The sequence below is a fragment of the Jaculus jaculus genome, chromosome 2 (genome assembly GCF_020740685.1).
Source record: "Jaculus jaculus isolate mJacJac1 chromosome 2, mJacJac1.mat.Y.cur, whole genome shotgun sequence".
Taxonomy (NCBI): Eukaryota; Metazoa; Chordata; class Mammalia; order Rodentia; family Dipodidae; genus Jaculus; species Jaculus jaculus.
In genome coordinates, this window is record NC_059103.1 from 104,835,375 (window position 1) to 104,849,777 (window position 14,403).

Genomic DNA, 14,403 nt, shown 5'->3' on the forward strand with positions numbered 1-14,403 from the left:
TTAAGAATGATCTCTCAAGATTAATAAAATAAATAAATAAATAAATAACACAGAAATGTTTTCCTGACAGACAACATGCAAAGTTTGGAGAACTTACAGAACTTCTTTTTTCTCTGTCTTCAGGATCTGAAGGATGTCTTCTCTCTTTGCTGTTCTGAGGTGCTGAATGAAGGCCAGGAAGCTCCTCGCCGCCTCTGTGTTCGACAGGTTGTCAGGCTGCATGTGCTTCCTGATGGACTGCCAGTGCTCTGCCAACTGCAAGACACATCACGGGCACAGGCCCCTTGCTTCTGAGCACTCACAACTATCAAGACTGGTGCTCACCCCAGAGAGGAAACTGCCCTTGTATTTCTGTGCTTTTATATTTTACCTCATAGCACTTGCTCATATCTTACCCTGTGTGAAGCTAGTCAGATAGAAAGGCTTATCTTTTCCTGTGGGCTATTCCTCTGTAGGAGGATCGTTCTTGTGTAAGTGTTGAACTTGCAGGACCTTGGCCAATAATCAACTGTTATCTAGGCATATAGGTTATCCAGTGGCTATGTCAGAGTAATTACATCTGAGGCTAGGTTTTGACTAGTTTTGGCTTAATCTAGTGAAAATGTATAGAAACTTAAGATTTTTAAAGGGAAACAATATGGCTATTACCAGAATTGCATTGTTTCCAATTTACGTGAACTGCACTGAAAATTAGTTTTTATAATAGCTTGATCTCCCTATTTTCTTTGCATTGTGTTATTTGCCTGTAATTCAGTGCTTTCCTACTGTTGGTCCTGAAATGTTCCTAGCTTATATTTCTGTTTAATATAGTAGTATTGAGGAAAAGATCATTGTCTCACACATTACAAATATTACACTATGATTTTACAAATAGCAAATAAGTCTAATTAATGGAATGAATCTTACAGCTTTGAAACAAACTAAAGAACTTATTTTTCATACTTCACTACTTTTTACTTCACTATATAAAATGCTAAATGCTACCAGTGACCTTCAACTCTTGAGCTCTGCAAGTAGTCCCCAGGCCACCATCTTTTAAATGATTAATTACTTCTATTAAGCAATGGACACTTATTTTTCTCTTTTGCAATCGCTTTTAGCTTCCTTTTAAATCTTTATTTATTTATTTGAGAGAGAAGGAGGCAGGTGGGGGGAGGGAGAGAATGGGAGTGCCAGGGCCTCAAGCTGCTACAAACTCCAGATGCATGTGCCACCTTGTGCATGTGGCTTTACGTGGGTCATGGAGAATTAAACCTGCGTTCTCTGGCTTTGCAAGCAAGCACCTTAACAGCTAAGTCATCTCTCCATCCCTCTTTGATATTTCTAATCTTAAAAGGATTTTCAATCCACTGGTGTTTAGTTAAATATTTGCTTGGTTATTTCTGAGGGCAGAGAGCAAATCAATGGGAATTCAGATACTTATTTCTTTAAAAAGTTGCAGTAGTGACACAGTAAAGTTAGAACGACAAATTCCTCAATGACATGAACTCTTCTTGTGATACTTAAATAATTGTCAAAAAAATCCAAGTTGTCTCATAATGTTTAATAACTCATTATAATGGAGGAAGATATAGTTCATAGCACAAGAAAAAATGACTAGTCTCATTAGTCACTTTCCTAAATAACTTTAATACCATAAGACAAAAAAATTACATTGGATCATTAAATGATATGTACAGAAAAATAAAAAAGAAACAAAATTTAAAAATAAAAATTTGTATCTAAAACTATTCTGATTTTCTTTTAGTTCAATTTGGCAAATTTTAGAAAATAATAAGGAATTAGTATCATCTGCTTTAAGTACATTTTATCATCAGTTTCTGATGATCTACTTTTCTGAACACCAGTAATGCCTAAGGGAAGAGTACCTTCCAGCATTTCCAGAGCCTGGTACCCAGGGTTTGCTTTCCTGATGTCCTGATGTGTGGGTTAGTATTAGGAGATAGTGGACTCTAAGTTATTTTGTGATCATGCACTGCAGCTGTTTCATGCAGTCAAATGTATTTCTTTTCTGTGGCACTGTGCATATTGCAAGATGATCTACACTTCGACTTGGGGATGGGGTATCTTATTTCTGGCCATAGGTACAGAAATATTGATGTATGGAAAGAAAGTGTTCCCTAATTTAGGCAGAGAATGTGCAGTCCACTTTCAGACCTCGACTATAATAATTCAGAATACTAAGGCCAACCAAGTACCTTACCCATAGTGACATCTCTACTAGGTGGCAGAAGTTCCTTGTCCACTATTGACACTGTATATATTTCCTCCAATTTCATTAGGCCCTTTATCCCCTCTAAAACACAGGTGTCTTTTATAGAAAGCTGCTCTTAAGTCATCAGCTATCTTTGAGTTGAAAGTATTTCTTTACTATTGCTGGACTATATATCTTCTTGGATGCATATTGTTAAACTACTATTATCTTAACTCTATGGTGTCTTGCAGTTCTGTAGAAAATAGAATCAGCTGATGTTTTCACTGGGGATAAAAAAGAAAACAATTGTAATACAGTGTTAGTCTCACATTTGTTCACACTTACAGAAGGGCATCCTTTACACACACTCTGGAAGACCTGCCCCACAATGGGAATGGCTGTGTACTTTGAGTCCATTGCTTTAACCACAGTTGCAACCTGCTTTCCAGGTATCATCCTTGGGCCTGCTTCAGTCGTCTTCAACTCCAATTTCTGCCTACACAACACCAAAGACAAATATCACATTATAAAAGTTCTTTTGAGTGAACAAGATTCCTTTTGTTTAGTGAACACAATACAAAATAAGTTATTCCATTTGTCTACATCCACACTTCAGCATCTTGCTGGACGTGGTGGCGCACACCTTTAATCCCAGCACTTGAGAGGCAGAGGTAGGAGGATCACCATGAGTTGGAGGCCACTCTGAGACTACATAGTTAATTCTAGGTCAGCTTGGACCAGAGTAAGACCCAACCTCAAAAAACAAAAAACAAACAAAAAAAAAAAAAAAAAACTTCAGCATCTCTAGTGGTACATGAAACCTTTAGAAAGTTAAAAATCTTTTGGATACAACAATTTTTTCAAAAATTATTTGCTTTCTGAACATGATATTCAATATGAGCACATGTCATATATTAATCAAGACAATTAAGAAAGTTTAGTTTTCAAAAATGGTCTCAACACTATTTTTCTCTGATATACTTCTCCAGAATTCTGTTTGGCATAAAAAGATAGGAGCCATATTCCTTGCCTTAAAAGTAGAGTCTGTGTATGACTGCCCCAACTAATGAAAGAGGAAGTGACACTGTGTGACTCCCAAGGCTACATTAAAGGAAATTCAGCTTTCATCTGGCTCACTCTCAGTAAATATGCCTTGAAGTCCTGAGCTGCTATGTTTGAAGTTTGCTTATCTGAAGCCACCAGAATAAGAGCCACATGGAGACAGAGATGTATGAAGGATAGGGATATTTGATTCTTCCTAGCCCAGGTACCAGACACATGAGAGAATAACCTCTAATTGTTTACAGCTCTAGCCATCTGCAGCTTCTTAGCATATGGTATGCAAGGCATGCCAAGACAAGCCCTAAATTACGACAGAATAACACAGTGATTGTTGTTGTTTATTTGGCTGAGTTTTAAGTGGATTACTGTTCAAAAAAAAATAAATTAAAAAATTGTTGACTTATTTGCAAGCAAAGAGAGAGAGAGAGAGAAGAGAGACAGACAGAATGGGCATACCAGGGCCTCTAGCCACTGCATGAGAACTTCAGATACATGGAGCCACTTTGTGCATATGGCTTCATGTGGGTACTAGGGAATTAAACCCAGGTCAATAAGCATTGTAGTCAAGTGTCTTAGCCACTGACCAATCTCCCCAGCCTCCAAAAAAGAAATTTGATAGATATAATGAGTAATTAATCATATTTACTTTATATGAGAATTTATTAAAAGAATATTATAGTAAGAAGTAGAATGCAAATTTCTACTTTAGAAGAGGCTTCTATACCATTTGAAGACTATCATCTACGGCACTTTTCCCATGACTTTGTATCCACTGGGGCAACTTCAAAGGAAGTTTTTGAGACATAATTACATAATCTATAACTAGTTTAATGCTGAAATTGTCCTTTTTGAATTAAAATCTGAAAATAAAATGTTCTCTTAGGTTTGAAATTCCTATTGTTAATGTTATCAGAATTACTCTGATCAGGGAAATATTTGAGATTGATGCAACAGGCTTACACACTAAATTTTTACAACTCTGATCAAGAATTCTGTCAGGCAACTGGGGTGATAGTCCAGTAGTTAAAGACACTTGTTTGCAAAGCCTATAGACCTGGGTTCAATTCCCCAGTACCCATGTAAATCCCCATGAGTAGTTTTGGTAGCAAGAGATCCTGGAGAGCATCTTATTTTTTCTAATTTAATTTGTTCATAACTGATTTTTTAAGAAAGCTCTCTGAAAACTAATATTTTCTATATTTTACAGTGGAAGATGTGGAGTGGAAACAGATGAACAATGTTTTCAAGGAATTCCCCATTGAACAGAAACACGACACATGCATGCACACACATACACATATGTATTCAAATGCACACACATCTAAATATTTACAAGCAAGTACGTAGCAAACAAAAGTTTAAAAATTGTATAATCTTACTTGGATACTATTTTTCCTGAAATAGATTGTAAGAAATTTAGCACAAAAGCCCGTGTCTCTTCTGCTAGCACAGCTGTGACAAAGCTGTCTTCTATCTTGTAGTTTGTGACAGATGTGGCTTTCACAGTGACTCCCAGCACCTAAATAAGTAAATAAATAAATAAGTAGTTATCTTTGTAACAAGGAATACTTCCTTGAATTTTTGAATTGAGTCACTAGCAAACTTAATCACCATGAGAGTGCCTCCTTCCTACCACCCATCATCTACCCCTACAGCACATTTAGACACATCTCATGTGATGTGTGCGAAACTATAGCTTAAACTAAATGTGATGCTACTCGAATATATTGCTACCTTTCTTTTCTGTTATTATAATCTCTACAAAATGTAATTATTTGAATGCCTTAAAGAAAGCAAAGATCATACCTGACTTGCAGTTGTAAATCCAGGCCTTTCTATTTTGCACATATCCAAGGCCTTAATTTTGACCACTTTGTCTTGTTGAGCCTGGTAGGTCACTTTACAATCCCCAGAGATGTCTACCTAAAACAGAGACGAAGAACACAATATTTGGGATTCTTGGACCATTCAAATTCTAATAGGAAGAGGCTTAAAATTTGAGCTCCTAACATGGCATTGGGAGCTGCTTCATTTCCCCCAAGATGATAAAAACAAAAAGACGGAACTCCAGGTCTCCTTTAGGATGATTCTTTCTCATCTTTTGGTTGAATCTTCATGCATATTCTCAGTTGTCCCTGGTATAGAATGGGCCATCCTACCTCTCTCTGACTCCAAGAAGAATTAGACAAAGTGGTTTGGCCATAACTAAAACCTCTGGTAACTGGGTAATTATTTGGCAAGGAAAGGCAATTTTAAAAAATTTTTTGTTTATTTTTATTTATTGTGACAGTGACAGAGAGAAAGAGGCAGAGAGAGAAAGAATGGGCACACCAGGGCCTCCAGCCACTGAAAACAAACTCCAGACACGTGCCCCCCCACTTGTGCATCTGGCTAACGTGGGTCCTGGGGAATTGAGCCTCGAACTGGGGTCCTTAGGCTTCACAGGCAAGTGCTTAACCACTAAGCCATCTCTCCAGCCCTGGAAAGGCAATGTTTTAAGGTTTCTAAGGCTATGTCATGATTGTGTGTGGCGGAGGGGTGGGTGTGTTTATATGTTCAGTAATTCTTGAAATCCTATGGAATTAACTCAACTCATTGTTAGTCAAAGCAAAAATTTGAGTGTAGGCAGAGTCACCTCAATATAAACCTTGTTTAGTTCCTTTAAGTTTCCCCCAGAGTCCTGCCAGCACCATACCTGCCTCTGCTCTAGAGAGCTACTCACATTCCCTTGGCCCAGCCCTGCAATCACATTTTCTCATTCACTCATGATCTGACTGAATTAAGACTAGGAAAACAGGGCTCCAGCCCTGACTCGAAGAATGAATGTATAGGATCTACTTAACTTCTCTAATAAACTTCAGTTTCTTCACAAAATTAGGGGCATTGGAATAGACTAGTGATTCCCTCATATTGATGATGCATCTCATATATTTGAAATTATTAAAATATAGATTTCAAAATTTCTGGGGTAAATCCAGGAAAAGTATATTTTTTAACAAGCTCTTCATAAAAGAGTAGAGCAGAAAGATGCCTGTGAACCACTGTATGATGCCCCCAAATTTCAGCATATCTATTACTCTGAGTCCCCTTAATATAACTTATTCTACTTCCCTTTACTCTGTGCTTGAGTAATAAACTGTTTCATACATAAATAAAATTTTACCACTTAACTCCCCTTCTCTGAAAATGATTTTGATAATCCCATTAATGAGTAAGATTTTATTTATTTATTTTGCTGTATTGGGGGTTCAACCAAAGGTCCTGTAGAGACAAGGCAAGAATTTGACCACTGATCTTTATCCCCAGCCTTGTGTTTTATTTATTTATTTTTATTTTGAGAAAATTACTAAATTACCCAGGCTGGCTCTGAACTCACTATATAAACCAGACGGTATTAAACTTGTCCATGGGCAACATGGTCCTTGGGCTTAAACTTGCAATTCAGCCTTAGCCTCCTAGGTAGTTGACATTATAGGTCTACACATGCCCTCCCTAAGATGCTTAATGTTAACATTGTTAGTTTGTACCTCATTGGTGGTTCCAGAGCTTAACTGCATCTGAAACAGGCTAGCCAAGCCTCTCTTGAGATTTTCTATAGCCACTGGTTCATTTTCATATGAGTAGAACTCCTTGACCTAAGGGGAAAAAGGAAGAAATAAAAAATGAAGCAAAAGTATGTTGTTTATCAAATTTGGTTATGTTAGTGGCTAGAAAGGTCAGATTCTCACACCTACTAATTCTGGGAGACAGTGATCTGTTAGTACAAAGCTATGGCATATTTCTCATGGAAAGAAGCTATTTAAAGTCTTAAAGGAACTGGAATATCAGGATGTGAAATTTAGGGACCTGAAAAATGAAGATATTGAATAAGATAATCATTATATACAGGAGTACTGATATAGACAGGAATTTCTATGAAAACAGGAATTGTCCAAAGAGGAAAAATTAGAAGCATTGTATTTAAAAATGCTACCATGTTCTTTTACCCATACCTTTGCTTGAAACAAAAACTGACCAGGTCTTAAAAGAACAACAAATAACATTCTTAGAAGGTAATGACAGTTACCACAAATGAGAATCCTGAAATGACACATTTTGTAGCCTATGACAAAGGCCCAACAAGAGCCCAAGGACCATATTGTCCATGGACAAAATCCGCAGGTGCAACATTTTTCCAGAACATTCATGGTGGTCTCCGGTAAAAGAAGATGCAGAAGGTTGGAAGAGCAGAGGTTGACATTTCTACTACCACACCACACCCCATGCAGTATCTTAAATTTGGCAGCAATAGGAACTGATTTGTCTTTCTTTCATTATTGAAATTTATAGACACAGTGTCTCCTTTTAATAAGTTAGTTCATGTATAAAAATAGGAGAAAAATACAAAGAGAATTGTCTATAAATACAATAAGGCAGACTGTTGTTTTTACCTTGTATTGACTCCAAATACATCTCACAGTTTGGACATAAAGCATAGATATACCTTCCCTACAGAAATTCCCAAGGTAATTCTAAGTGTGCATTTCTATTAAAAATATCCTAAATATCTCCCTACATCTCTTTGAAAACAACCATGGCTTCTCAAAGTTCAGTAATAATGAATTTAATTAATGCCAATCTAAATAATTCAACCTACATAAATTTCTCATGCCTTAGACGAGAATATTTTGTCTGAACTCACCACACAAGTTGACTCAAGTCTCTATTTTTACTTCCTAGATATACTCTGCCCAGTGACAGATTAACTAGATACTTTATCTGGAAATCAATTTTAGTTATTGCACTGGACAATCCTATAAATGTTGGAATACTGTTGTTTGCCCTGGTTAAAAAAGAACTGATAATGACCTCAGTGTCTGAAAATCCATGGTGTCATATTCTCAAACAAATCACTGTTCATTTCTCAGACCCAAGCTGAGTTTCTGATGTTTATATTATAATCTAGGTGTTCATTCCTTTAATAGTAAGAGTATAATTTCTCCAGATATTATTAGGTTAATAACTGGATTTCTTGAGCCTAGCAAAGACAGAGTGCTCAGGTGGTGACAGAGTGTGTGTTGGGGTGGGGGGTGACTTTGTAGTCAGTCTTAAATACTTTAGGAAGTCCCTAAGTGGGGAAAATTACTGTACTCTCTATATCTGCTTCAATTTCCTCCCAACCTATAAGTGTGCAATGATTCATGAAGTTCTACCTAAAATTTCAGGAAGCCCAATTCTTGGATTCAGTCTTTGTATTATGCAGCTGGCCAGGTGCTTTTTATTATTAATGTACTTCTGGAAATCAAAGTTTGATCCTGATACCTAGATACTTATGAAAATGATATTACAGTTTTATTGTTTTCCTGACAGACTGAAAAACAAGGTAAGAGACATACTCAAAAAGGTTTTAAATGCTTTCTATTCATTTCTGGGGTGGGGGTTAATGTGGTGTGTGTGTCTGTGTGTATATGTGTGGTTTATGCATGTGTTTGTGCATTGGGGCTCCTTGTGATCAAGAGATGCCAGCTTGCAGTTCCTGAGGAGAAAATAGTGTGTCCCACTCCACTGCTCTTCCCTTTCTTACTTAAGCCACAGTGTCTTACTGATCTGAGACCCCTGGTACTTCTCCAGTCTCTGCTCCCCTATGGGACTGGGTTACAGACATGTGGCCTCCCAGCTGTTTATGTGGGTCCTGACAATCATAAGTCTCTCCCACCTGGGCCTCCTCAGCTCCTCTTGCTTTCACAGGAAGAGCTCTTAACAACTGAGCCTTCTCTCCAGCCCTTTCTATTAGTTCTTATTGTTTCCTTCCAACTAGAAAAATGGACATCTTCTCCCTCCCCCATACCTTTTGTTTGACTGCTACTTAGGTCCTACATTTATTTTGTTTTGTTTTTATCTTGTTTGTTTGTTTTTTAGAGCAGACCAGTAGGATACAAAATGAAGACAGTGTTCATATCCATATAAGTGTCAAAATTATTTAACAATAACGCTAATCAATCAGAGCTGTGAAGTTCAATCCATGTGGCTGTCACAGCAATAATCTCTAATTCATTATTTCACAACAGGAACTGAGTGAATTTTATGGTATTCAAGCCATAAAGCTGATTACTTCATTTAGTTCTGAAATGAGTTCTGAACATCAGAGCACAAAGCTCTTATCTAAATTCACAGTCCCTGGAGTTTGCAGAGAGCAACAGCTAAGCTTTTAACCCATGGAAACCGAAGCTGGAGAGACTGGGCCCCCCGCCAGGAAGCAAATGCAGTTCCTCTTCTGGTCAAATCTGGGGGAGGGGTCCTTGGAATTGGTAGGCATCACTCAGTTTTTCTTAAGAAGGAGAAGGCTCTATATACATTCTCTTAATACATGGATACTTTAAGAATAACAGAAAGCAAATTTACATTCATGTCTAGACATCAAACTACTTTGAAATGATCTCAGCAAGCAGGGAATAGTCATTTTCTCCTTGATACTTATCTAAGACAGAGTATGGTGAAGAGAACAGCGCATAAGGAAAGAAATGTGAAGAAATAGTGAAGAACAGTGAAGGTGATTATAATGAACTCAGTTCCTTTGGAGAGCTAATGCTGCGCAGTCAGATTCAGACAGAAAATCAATGCCTAGAAATGATGCAAAATAAGAGGCAGGGGCTGGGGAGATGGCTCAGTTGTTAAAGGTGCTTACATGCAAAGCCTGCCAGTCTTGGGTTTGATTCCCTAGCACCCACATAAAGCCAGGTGCACAAAGTGGCATATGCATCTGGAGTTTCTTTTCAGCAGCAAGTGGCCCTGACATGCCCATTCTCGCCCTGTCTCTCGCTGTCTTTGTCTTTGTGCTTGCAAATAAATAAAATAAACCAATTGTGTGTGTGTGTGTGTGTGTGTGTGTGTGTGTGTGTGTGTGTGTGTGTGTATTTGTTTTTTTTTTGTTTGGTTGGTTTTTTTTGAGTAGGCTTTCACTCTAGCTCAGGCTGACCTGGAATTCATTAAGTAGTCTCAGTGTCTCCTACCTCTGCCTCCTGAGTGCTGGGATTAAAGACATGTGCCACCACACCCAGCTAAAAACTATTTTTTTATTTATTTACTTATTTACTTGAGAGAGAGAGAGACAGAATGGGTGCTCCAGAGCCTACAGACACTGCAAACACTTATGTGCCACCTTATGCATCTGATTTATGTATGTCCTGGGGAACTGATCCTGAGTCTTTGGCTTTGCAGGCAACTGCCTTAACCTCTAAGCCATCTCTCCAGCCCCAAAACACATTTAAAAAAAAATTAAAAAAACAAAAGCAAACTAAGCTGGGCATGATGGTGCATGCCTTTAATCCCAGCACTCAGGAGGCAGAGATAAGAGGATCACCATGAGTTCAAAGCCACCCTGAGACTCCAAAGAGAATTCCAGGTCAGCCTGGACTAGACTGAAACCCTCCCTTGAAAAAACAAAACAAAACAAACAAACAACAACAACAAAAAAAAAAAGTAAACTCAGCAGCCACATGGCTAATTTAATGAATACTAACAACCAATGCCACAAATGGAAATCTGGACATTATCTAGTTGAGTGGATTAGCATTTCAGGCCAACAAAGAATGTTATGCTATAACTAGAGGCACCTTTTGCTTGTCAGTGTAAATGACCTTAACCAGACAACTGTCACTTTTCAACTTGGTTTATGAGTTGTAGACAAAACTAGTCATGCCCAAGCATGCATATATAGAAGACGAGTGGACTCAGGGAGAAACTGTGGAATGAATGTGCATCTAAGTACTTTGACAGATTGTTTTATAATAGAAGCTTATATGGAGAGAGGAGAGAGACCTTTACAATTACAAAGAATTTCTCAGGACTTTTGAGTAGAATTTAATTTCAGCTGAGGATATAAAATAAAAGGGACTCCACAAAAATTGCCCAGTAGCAATTTAGCCTGCATTTGCAAAGTCTGTCTCATAATAAGCTGAGCTGACAATGAGTATTCTGACAGTGATGGGGTCTAATGTCTATTGGTTTCTTTGTCACTAGGGTCAAGTTTTTCCAAGCACTTTATTGTGCAGGTGAAAGATATGATGTTGTACTTTAACCTGTGACTGCAGTAAATCATTATGAATCAACTTGAGGAGTCAAGCTGGCACAGTGGTGTCACTGAAATAATGATGTGGCAGCCCCATCCTAGCCTTTGAACAGTGAGGACACCAAGTTCTTGTGTGTGTAACACAAGACTTTGTACTCAACTGCTAGTGAAGGAGCTTTAAAATGATTGATTGTTGCTAAGATTATAAATACCATTAATATTTTATAAACATGACTGGCTTGCCACATTGGAGACCCAGAGAAGAAAATAATAGTATTCTATGTTAAGAAAGTTGAGCCATACACAGATCAAGTAAGTAAATACATATGGTGAAGAACGAAATAAGGTATGCTGTAAGTCAGCCAAGGAGGCTGACATTTTTCTGCTTTCCAAGAAAAAGACAGCAGAACATGGAAGTTTGGGCACAGACTCTGCTTCAAATTGCAGCTCTGTGGCTGCCAGTGGGGTGGCCATTTGCAAGTTTCTTAACTTCTCTGAACTTCAGTTCTACATCTGTCACAAGAGGGTGATAATGCAGCAGCAGCTTCATAGGATTGTCCCCAGCATGAGACAATGTGCGTCATGTCTCCAGTCATAGCCTGCAGTATTCATTTACCTGCACCTTTCATGTATCATTAAGTAAATAACAAGCAAGATCTTTTTCAAACTCTGAGTTTGTTTCACTTCACATAGTCTTATTTGCTCATACCTTGATTTTTTAAAAAATATTTTATTTATTTGAGAGAGAAAGAGAGAGGGGCAGAGAGAGAATTGGTGCATCAGGGCCTCTAGCCACTGCAAGTGAACTCCAGACACATGCACCACCTGTGCATCTGGCTTTATGTGGGTACTGGGAAACTGAACCTGGGTCCTTTGGTTTTGCAGGCAAGTGTCTTAACTCCAAAGCCATCTCTCCAGCCCATCCCTTGATTTTATAAACAGTGATTGAGAACCCATTATAAGCAAGGTGCTAGACATACTGAGGTAAAGATATAATTGCTCTAGGTGTGGACAACAGGCAGATAATGTATTTAAAATTTTTTATTTGTATGCACATGTGAGTAGGTAGGGTATGTGCTGACAAAGGCTCTTGCTGCTGCAAACAAATGCCCTTCCAGCTTTAAGTGGGTGGCTGAAAATTGAACCTGGCTGTCAGGCTTTGCAAGCAAGTGCCTTTAACTATTGAGCTATCTCCCCGGCCCCACATCAGGGATCATATCCAATAAATGCTTCCATAGAACCAAGTTCAAAAGGGGGGGGGAGGCACAAGGAATGGAGAGGGAGGAGGAAAAGAAGAGGGGAGGAAAACAAAAAAATTTGTTTGAAATACAATATAATAAAACCCAATTCTTCATATGTTAACAAAAATAAATATTTTTGACAAAATAAGCTCAAGAGTCTATGGGCTTGAAAGGATGTGAGGAGAACTTTGTAAATACATCATTGAGGGCAAGGCATGGGTATTTTGGAAAGGGAGGAGCAGAAAGATTTGAAGAGGAGGAGGAAGGCTGGAATATTAAAAGGAATGAGGCTTTTCTCTGCTGAAGCCACAATCTAGCAATGAACATAAATGGCCAAAAGAAAAGTGGGAAGGTCCATGATTGGGCTCCAGAATGCCAAGAGAGCTAGAGTAGAATGATTATTTCCAGCTGACTGAAAGGGTGTGAACTTAACAAAAGAAAGGAAGGCCTGTCAGGGAAGTCTGACACATGTTAAAGATTTTGATTGGAGGAAAGAAAGAGAAAGTAGTCCGGAAGACAGGATTTGTGTTTGGATGTAGGAGAGGTGGTCTTAAAATACACCTTCTTTTGAGTCCCTTTTAGTACAAACAAAAGTCTGCAGGCTGATTTGTAATATAGGTGCCAGAATTTCCTTTAAGTACTTGTTTGCGTCACTATTTTGAGTCTAGAAAGGTTAATTAAAAAGATCTGCAAAGTTATAACTGTCACATCTCCTTTTTGCTTTTCTATTTTGTGACTTGAGTTCTTATCTTCACTGACACTTTTTAAATGTTAATAAAATATTTATTTGTAGATTTCATAAATCCACATGTGTAATGTCTTAAGAATTTGCTTCTCAATTCAAAATATATTAAGACCATTTTAAATAGGCTAGATTTAAACTATAAATAACGCACATTTACAGAATTTCATTAGTGGATTTCTTTCTTTCTTTTGTGGTTTTTTTTTTTTTTTTTTTTTTGAGGTAGGGTCTCACTCTAGCTCAGGCTGACCTGGAATTCACTAAGTAGTCTCAGGGTGGCCTTGAACCAATGGCAAAACTCCTACCTCTGCCTCCCAAGTGCTGGGAATAAAGGCGTGTGCCACCATGCCCAGATCATTAGTGGATTTCTTGATGGATAACATAGTGCTCATTCATTATTTTGAAATAGTAAAAAGCTTTTCTGAGTCACAGTTTATAATCAATGTCTAACATTTTAAAGCAGCTGTACCTTAGACAAAATCTCCAACTTTGTGTTTCACCTAGATGTTAGTACCCTCATCAATAGATATGACCTTTATCACGAGATAAATTAATATCATTTATCTAAGTTATATGCTTTCATTATAATTCTTGTATTTTCCTAAATTTATCCAATTATGTGAAAATCTGCTATATTATACTATCTTTGAAAACCTAATTTAATAAAGACCATACCTTTGAAATCATATCTTTCTTCAATAACTAAAACTTGATTCTACTATAAAGATTTTTCTTCACAAAAAATGGGAAACAAATTGGCTAGAATATACAATTCAGGGCATTACTTTACTCTGGAAACATTTAATTTACAACTTCTGTTTATTAGTTCTTGAAACAATTCCATGTAAAATGAAAGTAGTGACAACATGATTATGTCAAAACAATATCCACTGAAGGAAAGAAAGCTAGGAAGTTGAAAAAACAATGTGGTTTCCCCCAGATTCCTTTACCTTCCCACGGATGAGATGGAGGAGCATAGGCCTCTGCATAGCTTCCAAGTTTTCTTTGCCTATGATTTTAGGTGTATTTTTTCCTTTGAAGATGCTCTTCTCTCCTCTTTGTTGATTTACATTTTCAACATTTACATCTGTTATCTAGAGTCATGTAGAGAAATTTA

General features: G+C 37.6%; 1 protein-coding gene across 2 annotated transcripts in view; it reads right to left on the bottom strand.

Annotated features, from left to right (window-relative positions):
* Positions 1-14,403, bottom strand: part of LOC101617236 (microsomal triglyceride transfer protein) — a 71,421-nt gene that overhangs the window by 26,856 nt on the left and 30,162 nt on the right. For both annotated transcript variants that reach the window (XM_045143386.1, XM_004661640.2), the window contains exons 3-8: positions 14,237-14,380; positions 6,784-6,891; positions 5,063-5,179; positions 4,636-4,775; positions 2,540-2,690; positions 98-255 (exon numbers count right to left, since the gene is read on the bottom strand). In XM_045143386.1, coding sequence (XP_044999321.1) covers positions 98-255; positions 2,540-2,690; positions 4,636-4,775; positions 5,063-5,179; positions 6,784-6,891; positions 14,237-14,275 — 713 coding nt within the window. In that variant the 5' untranslated portion in view covers positions 14,276-14,380. The remainder of the gene's footprint in view (positions 1-97; positions 256-2,539; positions 2,691-4,635; positions 4,776-5,062; positions 5,180-6,783; positions 6,892-14,236; positions 14,381-14,403) is intronic.